This window comes from Pithys albifrons, chromosome 3 (genome assembly GCF_047495875.1).
Source record: "Pithys albifrons albifrons isolate INPA30051 chromosome 3, PitAlb_v1, whole genome shotgun sequence".
NCBI lineage: Eukaryota > Metazoa > Chordata > Aves > Passeriformes > Thamnophilidae > Pithys > Pithys albifrons.
In genome coordinates, this window is record NC_092460.1 from 644684 (window position 1) to 660008 (window position 15325).

The 15325-nt window shown below is 53.4% G+C and overlaps 2 protein-coding genes across 3 annotated transcripts; both read right to left on the bottom strand.

Moving 5' to 3' along the window:
- Window positions 1-3013: 3013 nt before the first annotated feature.
- On the bottom strand, window positions 3014-5576 carry LOC139669228 (von Hippel-Lindau disease tumor suppressor-like). The gene is made up of 3 exons (XM_071549661.1): window positions 5314-5576; window positions 4826-4936; window positions 3014-4446 (listed from the first exon to the last, which is right to left on the bottom strand). The coding sequence occupies exons 1-3, from the start codon at window positions 5543-5545 to the stop codon at window positions 4262-4264; spliced, it is 528 nt and encodes a 175-aa protein (XP_071405762.1). The 5' UTR covers window positions 5546-5576; the 3' UTR covers window positions 3014-4261.
- Window positions 5577-7496: 1920 nt separating this feature from the next.
- Window positions 7497-13660, bottom strand: THUMPD3 (THUMP domain 3 tRNA guanosine methyltransferase). Of its 2 annotated transcripts, none has more exons than XM_071550176.1 (9): window positions 13204-13660; window positions 12565-12642; window positions 11529-12062; window positions 10507-10637; window positions 10031-10100; window positions 9543-9658; window positions 9247-9354; window positions 8875-8998; window positions 7497-8633 (listed from the first exon to the last, which is right to left on the bottom strand). In XM_071550176.1, exons 1-9 carry the CDS (start codon window positions 13420-13422, stop codon window positions 8502-8504), a joined length of 1512 nt encoding a protein of 503 aa, XP_071406277.1. In that variant the 5' UTR covers window positions 13423-13660; the 3' UTR covers window positions 7497-8501. The 2 variants fall into 2 exon arrangements, with proteins under 2 accessions (XP_071406277.1, XP_071406276.1); XM_071550175.1 differs by having other exon boundaries at window positions 9247-9357; window positions 13204-13634.
- Window positions 13661-15325: the final 1665 nt, after the last annotated feature.

A 15325-nucleotide genomic window follows, 5' to 3' on the forward strand; every position in this document is an offset into this window, starting at 1 on the left:
TGCCCCGCCTGACGTCAGGCCCGGCCCAGACGCAAATCACACTTTCCTTCCCGTGGGTGGTTGTTGCTCCAGCCGGGTTGCCCAAGCAGGAGTTTCACGTGACGGAGGAAAGAGAGCTGATTTCCCGAGAGCTGCGGCCGCAGCAGCCGGTGCGGGACGGGCGGGAGCGCCTTCCCCGTGCGGGTACGGGGGATGTGGGGCAGGGACCCCCAGAGCTGCCCCGGCCTCGATCCCATGGGAATGGAGGGGACAGGGACCCCCAGAGCTGCCCCAGGCACGATCCCATGGGAATGGAGGGGACAGGGACCCCCAGAGCTGCCCCGGCCACGATCCCATGGGAATGGAGGGGACAGGGACCCCCAGAGCAGTCCCAGACACGATCCCATGGGAATGGAGGGCACAGGGACCCCCAGAGCTGCCCCAGCCACGATCCCATGGGAATGGAGGGGACAGGGACCCCCAGAGCTGCCCCAGGCACGATCCCATGGGAATGGAGGGGACAGGGACCCCCAGAGCAGTCCCAGCCCCGATCCCATGGGAATGGAGGGGACAGGGACCCCCAGAGCTGCCCCAGGCACGATCCCATGGGAATGGAGGGGACAGGGACTCCCAGAGCTGCCCCAGCCACAATCCCATGGGAATGGAGGGGACAGGGACTCCCAGAGCTGCCCCAGCCACAATCCCATGGGAATGGAGGGGACAGGGACCCCCAGAGCTGCCCCAGCCACAATCCCATGGGAATGGAGGGTGTGTGTGTGCACAGGGACCCCCAGAGCTGCCCCAGGCACGATCCTATGGGAATGGAGGGGACAGGGACCCCCAGAGCTGCCCCAGCCACAATCCCATGGGAATGAATGGAGGGCACAGGGACCCCCAGAGCTGCCCTAGGCACGATCCCATGGGAATGGAGGGGGTGTGTGTGCACAGGGACCCCCAAGAGCTGCCCCAGCCACGGGCAGTGAGACAAAGACCTCGCAGGGGTTGAGAAAGGAACGGGCACCACCAGGGAGGGCACTAAACATGCCCCCAGCTGATTCCCACACAGGGATCCCTCTCCCAGGGTTTTCTACCCCTGCACAGGAGCTCACTCATTACAATATGTGGGACCGCAGCACATGCAACGAGAACTAAAAAACATCAGAAGTGGTCACAGGGACAGGTTTGCTTGTCAAATATTAGGTTTAAAGTATTTTCCTAAAGTCAACAATTTTTCTAATTTTTTTTTTAAATTTAACCTGCTTTGGATAAAAATGTATAATTAATCAATTAGTCAGTGTAAATGCTACAAATACTTCTGGCAAAATAATCTACCTGGAGAGCTTTCCTACCATACCTCTGCTACTACAGACTGCCCACAACACCTAACTGAAACCAGCCCTCTTTCTGTTCTCGTTCGTGTTTAGCCCTAGGTCTGAATGTGTATGACTTGCAATCAGTGCTGTAAGTTCTGAGAGCTTCTAATTTACTATTTCTTTGTACTCTGGATATATGTCACAGCACAACTAACTCTTGTTTCCAGTATCAAACCTTCAAACTTTGGCAGTTTTCTGTACTTCTGGCTTGAGAAATTGTGAGCCTGTCAAATATCATTCAAGTAACAATGAATCTTAGACCCACAGTAGCAAGGAAAAGCTGAAAAATGTGGTATTGATAGAGATATAAGGTCAAAAGAGAAAAAACCTAAACAAAAATAGCCAAAGTGTATTATTATTTAAAATATGACAACTCAAAGACTGCCTTGAGATGAGCTGTTTTAGCAGTAGCACCAGTTCAACAATAATTGTTGCATTTATGGGGTTTTCCCTTCCCTTTTCCCTGCTGACTGTTCCTCTGACACACATAAATTCTGTCATGGGAAGATGATCAAAGCATCTCTGAAAGTGATGTAAGATGAGACTGAAATCGTGTTTCAAAGAACCGGATAAAAGCAGGAAGAAAAGACACTTCTTCCCCTTGGGTACTGGAAAAACTTGTGAAACCTTTTGAAACCTTGTGAAAATGAGAGGGCAGAATGAATCCAACTGTGTGTCTGGCTTCAGTTCTGCTCCCAACATTGCATGTAATGCAGGGTCTTACAGGGAAACTGGAACTGACTTTGCAGAGACTGGAAGATCCTCCATATTCATGCTGTTCAGCCTTCCCTTTCCAACAGTGAGGTGTGGCCAAGGCTCTGCACTGCTGCAGGCTCTCCTGGAGCCCCTGGACACAAAATGAGAGCCATTTGTTATTTCTTTGGGGTTTCTCCCCCTCGGCTGTGCCTCACCACTCCTGGACACAGCAGGTCCATCACGGAGCCCTCGGGCTGGCCCTGCCCCTCCCTGTCCCCACTGCTCCCAGGGCAGCCACAAGTCACTGATGACTTTCACTTACTGCTAACGCAGCTGAGCAACGAGAGGGAGGCTCCATTTCCCAATGTTCATGTCTTAGAGCCAGCTGGGGGCTCTCCAGCCTTTGATTCTGACCCGAAGGAGCACTCCAGACTCTAATAAGCAATACAAGAGATCACAGACCCCAGCCAGCTCAGAAATACCCAGGATGTGTGTGCCATGGACAGATCTGTTAAAGCCAACACCTAATGCCAGCCATGTTACAGGTAAAGCTGCAGCTAAGCAGGCCAGTGTTCTGCCAGGGGATGGTGGGGCTGCTCTGCCCATCACAGTGCTTGGCCCCAGGGGTGTCAGGAGGGAACCTGCTCCCGGGTGCTGGCAGGAGCAGAGTGCAGCACCCCCCTGCCCTCGAGCTCCCTGGGCACTGACCCCTCTGCTCCCAAGGCCCACACGGGCTGCCCTTCCTCTGAGAGATCTGTAAGAGGTGGTAACAGCAGAACTTGCCACACAGCTCCTTCTGCCCAGACACTGCCCAAAGCTGTGCTGACAGGTCTGTGAGCCACAGCACAGTCCCACAGCAACGGGCTGGGCAGGGTGTACAGTCCCAAGTACCTGTTATTGATCAACCACAACGACTGCCCAAGTACGACAGGGATACAAACACAAAGGCACTGGGGAGTCACCTGACAGAATCAGCCAGAAAGCTGGCATGGATTTTCATTTTTATGTCAAAGATTAATTCACACTCTTCAAATAAGTAAAAACAAGTCAACAAACAGCGGAGACATTCCCTATTTACAAAATACACTGAGATTCAATTTCCCAGCAGTTCTCAGAATGTGTAACTGGAAAGAAACTCCTGCCAACCTGCTTCTACCTGAGCAGCACCACATCTGTTACTGGTGGACAATTCATGTGTCTGCTGAAAACTCTGCTTTCAAGTCTGTGCATGGACACAAGGACACATTCCACGGATGTGCAGGGAACAGAATACAGGCAAAGGAATGTTACCTGTTTCTCCAGCCTGCCTGTGAGCTGGCTGTTTGAGCCCACACAGCCCCCACTGGCCCTGAGGAGACACAATCAGCTGGAGGGGCCCATGCTCCCTGAAAAGGCTCCCCACTATGACCTGGACTACAGCACTGCGATGGGAAAAGGCAAGACTCAGAACATTTACCTCTGGTGAACAATGTACAGGCCCCTGGGGAAGCAGCTGTGAAAGTGTTCCTAAACTAGGATCTGGTCTCTGTGGCTGAGATCAGCCAGGCAAGAATCCAATCACGAAGGCAAATAAGGCATTGAAGGTACAGTGTGAGTAGAAACGTGTCAACCGCAGAGAAGATACAATGTGGGTTTGTGTAAGTGCAAAGGCAAGAGGCAGAAAAAACCCCAAGCCTTTAAGCATCATCTTTCCACCAACATAACGTTTGTCAGGTGTTCAGGTGGTGCTGGAAACCCTCACATACAAACCCACGCTGTGACCCACAGGCACCCCGAGGCTACGCTGGCAGGGAAATTCCATCAAAACAAATGACTCAAACAAAACCAGTGCTGGCCTGCCACTTACAACAAATTGGTGTTTCCAATACAGTGAAAGTTACTTTGTATGAGTATGTTCCATATAGCTGCCCTGACCTTACACCTCTTCGCAGTGTTCTGAAATAGTCTATATCAAACTTTAAGCTTCATCTGTGTGAGGCCTCTGGAGTTGTGGGTTTGTGATATATGTAATGAGGAGCAGACCTGAATCACAGGAAGCTGGCACACTTCCAGCTGCTGTTCAGTCTCTGGGGTCTGACTTACCATCACCAACTTAACTGAGTTCAAGTTTCAGAACTTTAAATGGAGGCATCAGTACTTGGCACGTTTCCTGGTGACTCTCACTGCTCAAACTCGGTGGCTTGCTGTTGAAGAGTCTGAAGTGAATAATCGTGTTATTCCAGAATGCCATTCCTCAGTGCTTCACTCCTCTCCAGAGAAAGCCGCTCAAGATCTTTCCAAATATCAGGACGATCCTCCAGCTCCTCATGTAACGATCGAACAATGTCCAGTCTCCTGTAGTCTGTGGGGCTGACCAAACTGCGCACGACCTGCAGACACCTCTCCTTCAGGGTGAACACTGGGGACAAACACAAACACAGCATGACCTGGTCATGAGGGCTCTCAGGTGCTGCTCCAACACCCACCGTGCTGCTCTGAGCATGTAAGCACAGCCCACAGCAGTGCCACCCACCCACCCACCACAGCCCCCACCAGAGAGGGGGCACGTGATTCCTGCTGTGAGGAACCCATGAAACCCCTCAGAGATCCTTTGAAGGAGGGGCTTGGCCCTGGATCTGTCCAGCACCACAGCTCTCTACCCAGAATCCCTTACCACCCCCTCCTGTGTCTGAGCGGGTCTAATTCTGCAGGGACCTGATTCCTCACTCATCCTCACACTGAAGTGCAAAGCGACCAAGTTCAGGATTCCCCCGGGGGACGGGCAGTCCTGGCCTTACCTGGCAGTGTAATGTCAGCTTTGGTCACGTTGGGGGCTGCCACGAACAGCTCCTGCTGGTTGACAAGGAGCCCATCGCCGGTCCCTTCGTCCCGGAACAGCCAGAGGTGTCCTGGGGGGAACAAGGTGGGGACGCAGCAGTTATGGCACCTTTTAATGAGCAGCAATGGGGCTCCCGTGGGGCACACACTGCTCTGCACGTCTGCGCCCTGGGCAGGGCCACCACCGCGGCCATGGGCACCTGTGTGAGCGGGGAGGGGAAGGGAGAAGGGGAGGGGAGGAAAAAGGGAAAAGGAATGGGCAAAGAAATGGGAAAGGGGAAGAGGGAAGGGAAGGGAAGGGAAGGGGAAGGGGAAGAGAAGGGGAAGGGAAGGGAAAGGGAAGGGGAAGCAAAGGGAAGGAAAGAGAAGGGAAGAAAAGGGAAGAAAAGGGAAGAGAAGGGAAGGGGTAATGTCCCACCCCGCGCTCCCACGCCCCCACCGCACGCACCGCGGTAACTGTGGATGACGCGACCGGTGCGCGGCCGCAGCACGGGGTAGGGGCACGGCCGGCCCTGGAAGTCCAGCCACAGGGGCCGCACGCAGCGGGGGCTGTGGTTGTTGAAGACGACCTCGGAGAGCTCCCTCGAGTTCACGGAGCGCAGCGCGGCCCCGAGCCAAGGTGGGCCCGGGCCCGGCCCCGGCCACGGCAGTGGCTCCGGCACCGACCCCGGCGGCGCCATCGCGGTCCCGCTCCCGTCACCGCCCCCGTCACCGGCCCCGCCCCGCCCCGGTCACCGCCCCGCCCCGGTCACCGCCCCGCTCCGGTCACCGCCCCGGTCACCGCCCCGCTCCCGTCACCGCCCCGCCCCGATCACCGCCCCGCCCCGATCACCGCCCCGCCCCGGTCACCGCCCCGCTCCGGTTACCGCCCCGGTCACCGCCCCGCCCCAGTCACCGCCCCGCTCCGGTCACCGCCCCTGTCACCGCCCCGCCCCGCTCCCGTCACCGCCCCTGTCACCGCCCCGCCCCGCCCCGATCACCGCCCCGCCCCAGTCACCGCCCCGCTCCGGTCACCGCCCCGTTCCGGTCACCGCCCCGCCCCGGTCACCGCCCCGCCCCGGTCCCCGCCCCGCCCCGGTCACCGCCCCGCCCCGGTCACCGCCCCGGTCACCGCCCCGCCCCGGTCACCGCCCCGCCCCGCCCCGGTCACCGCCCCGCCCCGGTCACCGCCCCGCCCCTGGCGCCTGCGCGGCCGGGCCTGCCTGAGGCGGGAGCGGTCTCGGCCCCGTCAGACCGCCCCACACACGAACAGCAGCGATTCCTCCGCGTGGTGAGCGCTTTGCCCGCCATCTGTCGTGCCCCATCCCCGCCAGCCCCAGCGCACAGCCCTGCCCTGACGGGGCTCACAGCGCTGCCACAGCACCGACCGATCCTGCCCCATCCGCACCTCTCGGGCTCCCAAGTCACTCCGCTATTCGCCTCTGGGTGGCAAAGGAACAGTCCTTTGTCCTTCGGCTGGAGATTCCCAAACGCTGTACAGTATTATCTTTCTCTCACGCACATGAAAATAGTAAAACTTGAGAGAAAATAGTAAACCATGAGAAAAATTAAGTTATGGATTAGGTCCATGGAAGAACTTCCCTGTGAGGGTGGGCAGGCCCTGGCACAGGTGCCCAGAGAAGCTGTGGCTGCCCCAGCTCTGGAGTGCCCAAGGCCAGGCTGGATTCCCTTGGAGCAACCTGGGATAGTGAAAAGTGTCCTTGCCCACGGCAGGGGTGGGATGGGATGGACTTTGAGGTCCCTTCCAACGCAAAGCATTAATTTTACTGTTTCAAGGCTGTGGTAACAGGTACATCTCCAAACACAGTGTTGTGTAGAACCACGGAATGCTTTGGTTTGGAAGGTGTGTTAAGGATCATCTTTCCAGCCCCCCTACCCTGGGCAGGGACAGAGTGTGCAAAGGCAGTTTAAGCACATTCTTCTCCACAGTCACTGCAAATTACAGTGATAAAAGCAGAGATAGTGCCTTTTCCTCATATGTCCCAATACCTCTCTCCAGGTTTTCCTTTTACAATACTCAATATTCTCCAACAAGACTGGCTATGTGGACACTGCAGTGACAGACCTGCCCTTTGGCAAGAGGTGAGGAGTGCTGCAAAGGTGCTGTGAGGGATTCTTTCCTAATTTCTACCCCTCTAGCAGCTCGTGAGGAGAAATGTGTACATTGTTTGAGCATGACACAAGAGAAACCATCACCTGTTAATTAATTACATTTTTCCCAGCACAGCTGGAGGTGTCACAACTGCCAGGCAGGTTTGTTTGCTGACCCTTATGGAGTCACTTGCCCCGTGCTCCTTCTATGAGAGGAAAACAGCAAACTCACATGATGGAAGCAGCGTGCAGTTCAGATCCTGATGCTGTAAAAGCAGCTGTGAGCAGCACTGTGGGGTTATATAAACAATGAGGCTGGCTGTCCTAACTGAAAAAAGCTGCTATTCCTCACTGTCTGGTGCCAATCTTCCCTAAAAACTGAAGTGTGGCCTTTAATAGCAACTGCTTCAAACTGCCCAACTCAGACACAGATCCTCATCTGTAAGAGAGCAGAGCTATTCAGACATCACTGGGCATCATCTCTTTCCTGTATTCTTCAATCTGGACTCAAACCAGAAAAGAATGCAATTAAGACTCATCTCTTATGCAAAACTTCTAAAACTTTAATACTTGTTAATTCACCTCTGAACACTTACATGTACTTAGCATGAACACACTGTAATGAAAAGGGCAAACCAGTAATGTGTTTTCAGCCTCTGATGAGCAGAGTAAGAGGCTTGAGAAATCACAGTACAATTAGATAAAAAAATATTTGCAACTTCAAGTTAGTCAACAGGGAATATAGTTTTGCAAATACTGTGCACATAACTACCACAGTTAAATCACCTAAGAAATTCAAACGTTGCCACCTTGATGTGTCTTCAGTAGACACCAAACCCATGAACTTTTTAATGTAACTGCTCAAAGTATCTCTGTTCTCAAACAGTAACTACAGATGGTTTGCTGAGTGAGTTCTCCCCTCAACCAGGACAGTGGAACATTAAAATGGGGATTAGACACTTACTGGTAATTAGCACTAAGGTGAGGTAACAGGCAAGAGAATCAGTAGCACAGCATATTTTTTACTAATTGGAATTGCTTATCAGACCATAAAAACCAGATATTGGTTTATTTTCTTGGTTTACATTTGAGCAATGGTATAAATTAGAAAACTTCAACTTGGAAAATTCCTACATTAGGGAAACACTACCTCTGAACCCTTCAAGGTGGCAGTCTCAGTAGTCCTGTTAGTCATTTTAAGATACAGGTAAGAGTCCTACAGTTTGGTAAATAAACTGTTACTTTCAGAGCTGTCCCAACATGTTTTCTACTGTAAGCAGAGGGAATAAACATTTAAGTGAAAAATACAGAAGACTCCGGCCATGGAAAGCATTCCTAATTATCACTCCTGAATTTCAGTTTGGGTGGCAGGAGGAGGTGACTTCAGTGACAAGGTTTCAGAGCCCATGGCACAGCTGGCAGCTCTCAGTTGATCCCTGGGTTATGTCTGTGAGTGTTGTTTGGGCGTGGGCCTGGCAGCCCCAGGCTCTGTGGTGCCCTCCTCACCAGGTGGGCACTGAGCACACTCTGGAGGTGTTTCCCAGCTCACCAGCGGGGCCGTCTCTCCTCTGCTCTGTCCCAGGTGCGCCTCAGCAGGTACACGGCGGCGTGGAGGCCGCCCACGTTCACCCACACGGTCTGGGCTCGGCGCCAGATGTGCCCCACCCGGGACAGGGCCTGCAGCCACAACCAGCCAAGGGACAGCGGTAAGACAACAAAACATTATTATTATTATTCTAAATCACACCTGATGGCAGCAACATCAAGGGACCTTTCATGTCCAGAACTGCATTTAGATAAATGTTACCAATTTTTGCTTCATAAATAGAACATCTTCTGTAATGATGACAGATTAGAATTTTTTCCTCAATATAATTTCAAGTATAAATAGGTTTGATTTTTCTCTCCCAGAACATACCTTGGCAAAGCATTTCTTGTCCTGGGTAAGCAGCACAGCCCTGCCTGTCCCTGGGGTGCAGATCCGGCCCATCTCCATCAGACAGGCTGGGTAGAGATCCCAGTTCTTCTTCTTCGACCCTATCCTGCAAGATACATCCAGATGCCCTTTGTGGTCACTGAAACCAGTTCACTCACCTTGGTGTCTCAGACAGGGATCAGCTCACTCAGGACCACAGTTACTGTTACTTTCAGGCTGTACTTTTACCGTAAGGTCCCCCACATCTTCCCAACTGGGCCCAGTTCAGCACCTGGCTGGAGAGAAGCCCAGGCCTGGCCAGGTGAGCCCGTGAAGCTGCAGCACTGAGGCACAGCACCTGCCCAGCACCCTCACCTCTTCCCAAAGGGCATGTCTGTCACCACAATGTCCACAGAGCCAGTCCGCAGGGGCAGGTTGCAGATGTCCCACTGGATGATGTCCAAGGGCACGCCTGGGGCAGGGCTGCTGCAAGGGCAAAGGCAGTTACCTCACACATGAGCACCCACAGGGGTTTTACACTGGGGACATCCAGAACGTTGGCAGAAGAATAAACAGGAAAATATGAACTGGACACTCAAATGCATCAATGCCAAGGGGATTTCTGTGCAGACAACACTGCAGGAAACAGAAATCCCATGCACTCCTCTCACCTGTCCTTACTCTCGTTTTTCCTCAGTAAGGAGCAGATGTTGTTTGCTGCTCTCTTCACAGCCTGAGGGTTGTTATCCCCTGCAATGTGGTAGCAGCCAGGCCACTCTGCAGCTCCCTGGGGGAGAATCGATAATAAGCAACATTACCATCAACACTGCTTGACTGAAAACACAACAAACAAGAGAATTACTCAAACATGACAACACAACAAAGCAACTGCACGTGGATGGCAAGGAATTTAGAGTTCTGTAACAGATAACTGTTACAGGTATTATGAACCCTTAAGGCTCAAAATACTTTAGGATTTAATTTCTTCCTGCTATGGCCTAGGGAAGGAAAAAGGTCACTTAGTATATGTGCATCTGTTCTAAAGTTGGTGAGATTGAAGCTTGCTATTCAGTCATTACCAAGAAGACTTACACACATTTTTCAGCTGCAGATACTGTTAAGTTTAATTAAGTAAAAAAAAAAATCAAGGAAGAATCACCTCTATTGGTATTGCACCTGTACCACACATGGGATCAACTATGATATCCGTGGGCTGGGGATCACAGAGTCTGAGGAACAGAAGACAAGGTATGGTGAGAAAAGCCAAGAAAACTTAAATTTCTCTAAGGAAGTGAACTATTTTAATAATTTTGATCCTACCCTTCTAACAAAAAAACCTTTATGTGATTATTTTTTTCAATCCACTAGTTACCATTTTATAAACAGCAATATAGTGAAATTCTTTCACAAATGTGATCCACTATTTTGAAACTAGGCTAACACAGCAAGGATTTACTTTTCTTGGCTGGGAAACAGCCACTGTAATTACAAAGCACATCATGTCAGCAACTCTGCTTCTTAAATTTTTTTTCAACAAACAGAAATGGCCTCTGAGGAAGCAGTGGGGGGTAAAGGGTCTAATTTCTGAAACAAAAAGACTCATTAACTGAGAATACTACAATGGACTGCCCTGACCTGAGCATGCCATAGGCCAGAGTGGAACGCAGCGTTGTGGGTCCGAAGTGTGTGATGTTCCGTCTGTGGAGACTCTCCTCAGTGAGTGCAATCCCCACCACCATTTCATTGTTGTGAATGTTCAGAAGAACCTAAAGAAAAAAAACTTGAACTGCATTTCGGAAGTTTTCCATAGTATGCCTGGTAAATATTTATGGGAAGTCATATGGCAATTTAAAAACTGGGAGTGATGTATTAAGGAGCTTTTCTGCTGAGAGGAAAAGCAAAGCCTCATTTTTATAACCAGAAAGGACAGAACTCGTGAGAGCATCCACATGTTCTCTCTGTCACACTGAATCTTTTACACAAGACTTCCCAAAGTGCTACAACAATTACACTGGCTTCTAAAAGGCTTGGTTTGTAAGGCTGGGGGAGAAGCCAGGTAAGGCCTGCAAGTCACAGCAAAGTGTCTGCAAAGCAGCAATAAAATTCATATTCATGGTAGAGACCATATTAGCTGGGAAGGTGAAATCTCCAGATGGAGCATCCTGATAACTTAGAGTGGTATCAAACAGTGAGTTAAGGGAAGGTTTACTGAAGGTTAAAGCAAAGCAGAAGGACCAACATTACATTTAAGCATGAAAGAGCTCAAAGGCTACAGCAGGCAGCAACAGTCAGGGCTCAAGGCTTTGCTGTCACTGGGAGAGAGCAGAGAGCTTTGCAGCCCGAGCTCAGCTGCACTGGGCTCATCAGCTAACCAGAGGAGTGTTTGAACAAAGCAGAGGCTTAGGGAAGGCAGAGGTGCCACCCTGGGCCAGTTCAGAGCTCATGATCATGGAGAGCCAAAGCCCCAGCGAGTGCTGGGATCTGAGGACATGTAACATGCCAGGAAAATGAACGCTTCAGAGGAGGCCAACTACAGTGTCACCAGTTTTCAGTTCCACAGTCTCTAGGAGGCAATTTGAGGATCTTTAAGCATCAGAATTAAGAATCAAAAACTGGTACAGCAGAAGCACAGGTACTTCCCAGGCACACCACCATACCTCCACATCAAAGTTTGTCATGTCAGCTTTCCACTGGAAGTGCTCCTGCACGGCCCCACCGAAGTCCCTCGCAGCCTCGTTCGATGTGAAGCTGTGCTTGTCCCCAGCTCTGTTGCACGTCACTCGGAACTTCAGCACCTTCCCCTCTCCCTCGGCTGCCTGACCATCACCAGACTTGCCTCCACCCCCAGAACTCGCCTGCACTTCGTCCTTTGCATCCAATTGCTCGTTATCCTCTTCCTCCCCGCTGTTTTGGGATGCCACCCCTTGGGGCTGCTCTGTATCCTGGCTGTCAGCAGGTTCCCCACCTGCAATGTTTTGGGCACAGTCCTCATGGTCATTAGTGTCTTTTTGGTCAGCTCCTCCCTCTTCTCCACCATCATTCAGCTTCTCCTTGCTCACAGGGCTCTGCAGATTGTGTTTTTTGCGTTTTGTCTTTTTCTTTTTTAAGCTGTTGTTCAGCTCCCAGACTTTCAATGGGTTGGTCCAGGGCAGCTTTTTAACCAAATCTTCCAAATCTTTTAAAGCATGTTCCTTTAACAGACAGAAGAAGTTGTGCTTTGAAGTCATTCCATCCCTTTCAAAGTTATCTTTTATTTTTAGGTCTCACAAAGTAGTTCATTAAACATTAACCCACTACATGTTTAAGCAAAGCTTACAGGTTTTTGTCAAATACCTGCCCTAACTAAATGGAATTACAGTAAAAAATCACAAGACCCACAGAATTTCATAATTTATCTGTAAAATAAACAGCTAGGACCGCATTAAGTGACCAACGTGACACTCCACTGTCCTGTATCTGTGCCCTACAAGCATTCCATCATCCCAGATTTTGCCAATGCAACGGAAAAAATGTTACACAGCATGGCCACAATTCCATTTACAAGGCACAAAAAAGGAACTGGAATAATATCACAAATGAAAACCCCAACAAACTTGTTAATTACACAGAGTATTTTGACAACAGTCTTAAATAAAAAAACCAAACAAACAACACCCGAACCACAGAACTGACTGAAAATGAAGGATAACTCACTTTATTTTCTTTAAACTGATAGTCTTTGAACTCTTCAACAACAACAAATAAATTATCCACGGATCTCAGGCGATGGACCTGGAGGAGATGAGAAGGCACAGGGGCATGTTACTAACCGTGTGTCGTGGGGACTGTGCTCACTGTCGTTAGAATTTTGCCATCTTAATCCGGGTTCCAGAGATTGCGATTTTCCACTTTAGTCCCCGCGGGAATTACCACTTTATGCCTCTGCACTGATTTAACCTCCCCTGTTTTGAGTTCATCTCGCCTTCGGACCGCGGCAAAGGCGGACACAGCTGCCGCACCGGGGCCGGCCGCGGCCTCCGACACCGACACCGACACCGACACCGACACCGACACCGACACCGACACCGACACCGGAGCGTGCGGCTCGAAGGGGCCGGGGCGCACCGGCAGGGCAGGGATGGGCAGGGCAGGGATTGGCAGGGCAGGGGTGGGCAGCGGAGGGCAGGGCAGGGCAGGGATGGGCAGCGGAGGGCAGGGCAGGGCAAGGGAAGCGCAGGGCAGGGCAGGGGTGGGCAGCGGAGCGCAGGGCAGGGCAAGGGAAGCGCAGGGCAGGGCAGCGAGGCCGCCGCGGGGCCGGCGGGGCAGGGAGCGGGGCAAGCGGCGGGCACAGACCTGTGGCAGGCTCCGCGCCGGGACCGCGAAGTAGATCTTGCCCCGGTCCCTGCTGATCCTGGAGGCCGAGCCCAGTTTCTCCTGCACCTCCTCGGCCGCTGTCTGCTCGAAGCCCGTGGGGACGGTGGCGCCGATGACGGTCTCGAGCTCCGCGTCCTCCGGGGCCGGGGCCGGACCCGCACCGGGACCCAGCCCGGCGTCCCCGGCCGCCTCGGCCATTGCAGGCTGCGGGACACGGACACGGGCGGCCCCGACCACGGCGCGCAGTCCCGCCGGTCCCGCCGCCTCCTCCCGCCCCTTCCGCTTCCGCACCGGGCGGCGCGCGCGGTTCGCCCGGACGGGGCAGCGATCGGGGGGCCCTCGGTCGGACGGGCCCTCTCCGGTTGCGTGGTTCCTCCCCGGCCCCTCAGCGGAGCGGCCGGTGCCGGGCAGGACACGTTCCTGCCGGCGCGCAGGGTGTGTTTGACACCGGACACCAGGCACGTTCCTGCCCCCATGGAGAGCGAATAGGCGGCTGTAACAGAGACATCCGGGGAAGGCAGCTGGGCCGGGGAAGGCGGCGGCTCCGTGCGCGTCCGCACCATGGAACAGGATCACTGATTGCCCTGGTGGAGCGCTGGGTCGCTCCTCGGTACCAAACCCAGGACAGCTCGTGACTCTGTCCCCGCAGCCCGCGGGCCCCGGCCGTGAGCACCGAGCCGATGCGGGGTTGTGTTCCCCGAGCCCCGGCACTGAGCACCGAGCCGATGCGGGGTTGTGTCCCCCGAGCCCCGGCAGTGAGCACCGAGCCGATGCGGGGTTGTGTCCCCCGAGCCCCGGCACTGAGCACCGAGCCGGGTGCGGGGTTGTGTCCCCCGAGCCCCGGCAGTGAGCACCGAGCCGGGTGCGGAGCCCCGGCAGTGAGCACCGAGCCGGGTGCGGGGTTGTGTCCCCCGAGCCCCGGCAGTGAGCACCGAGCCGGGTGCGGGGTTGTGTTCCCCGAGCCCCGGCAGTGAGCACCGAGCCGATGCGGGGTTGTGTCCCCCGAGCCCCGGCAGTGAGCACCGAGCCGGGTGCGGGGTTGTGTCCCCCGAGCCCCGGCAGTGAGCACCGAGCCGGGTGCGGGGTTGTGTCCCCCGAGCCCCGGCAGTGAGCACCGAGCCGGGTGCGGGGTTGTGTCCCCCGAGCCCCGCACGGCGCCGCTGCTGCCGCATCCCTGTGCCAGCCATTCACACCAGCGGCGGCGCTTTCCTTTTCGCTCCGCGGTATAGAAGCTGCTCAGTTCCCTCTGTCATCGGACTTGTCTTTGGCATGAAAAATCCAGCAGCGAAATGTTCTTTCAGATGGCACAGAGGGGCCACCCCAGCTGTCTGCCACAGCCATGCCCGTGTCTCTATGACCAAGTGTGGTCTGCATGAAGCTGAAGAGAGGCACTATTTTCCCTCCTCTTCAGATCCTGCAGTCTTTACCTTTTCCCGGCACTGGATTGATGAATGTAAACACACCCCAGTGTGCAGGGGCAGCAGCGCTGTGCTCATTTCCCACTGTCAGTTCTGGTTGCACTGTGAGGTTTAGTGCAAGCAGGAGGCCTGAGGCACTGCCCCTGCTGCTCGGTCCTCTAAAGCATCGCTTTGCTTTCACTTGAAAGGGGGAGGGAAGGTGTGGGTTTTCTTGTATTCAAGTCTGAAAATACAAGATGAAAACTCTGGAATTTGGGTCATAAACATACTGGAGAAAGTTTGTGAAATGGCTGCTTTGATGGAAACTTAAAAATACGCTAAAGCAGAGGCAGCCCCAAGTTTTGTCCAGTGTTATCTTACAACAACACATACAGCCAGGATGAGTTCTGTGGTTCAAGTGGGATAACGAGCTTGGATTGCTGAGCTACTTTCAGCAGCAGAATTTTCAGCATATTTTGGTGAAGGTGTTTGCCAGACACTTACATGGATTCTGTATGCCTGGCCTGGCAGCAGCAGCTCTGACTTCCAGCTCTCCTCATCTGGAAGGGTGAGGAGCAGGGATCATCCTGCTGTGCTGCAGGGATCAAGGATCATCCTGCTGTGCTGCCGGGATCAGAACTGTCAAGCACCACACACAGAACGGTTTCCTGCCAGTGGCCAAATCCTGCAGCAGCTCTCCTACC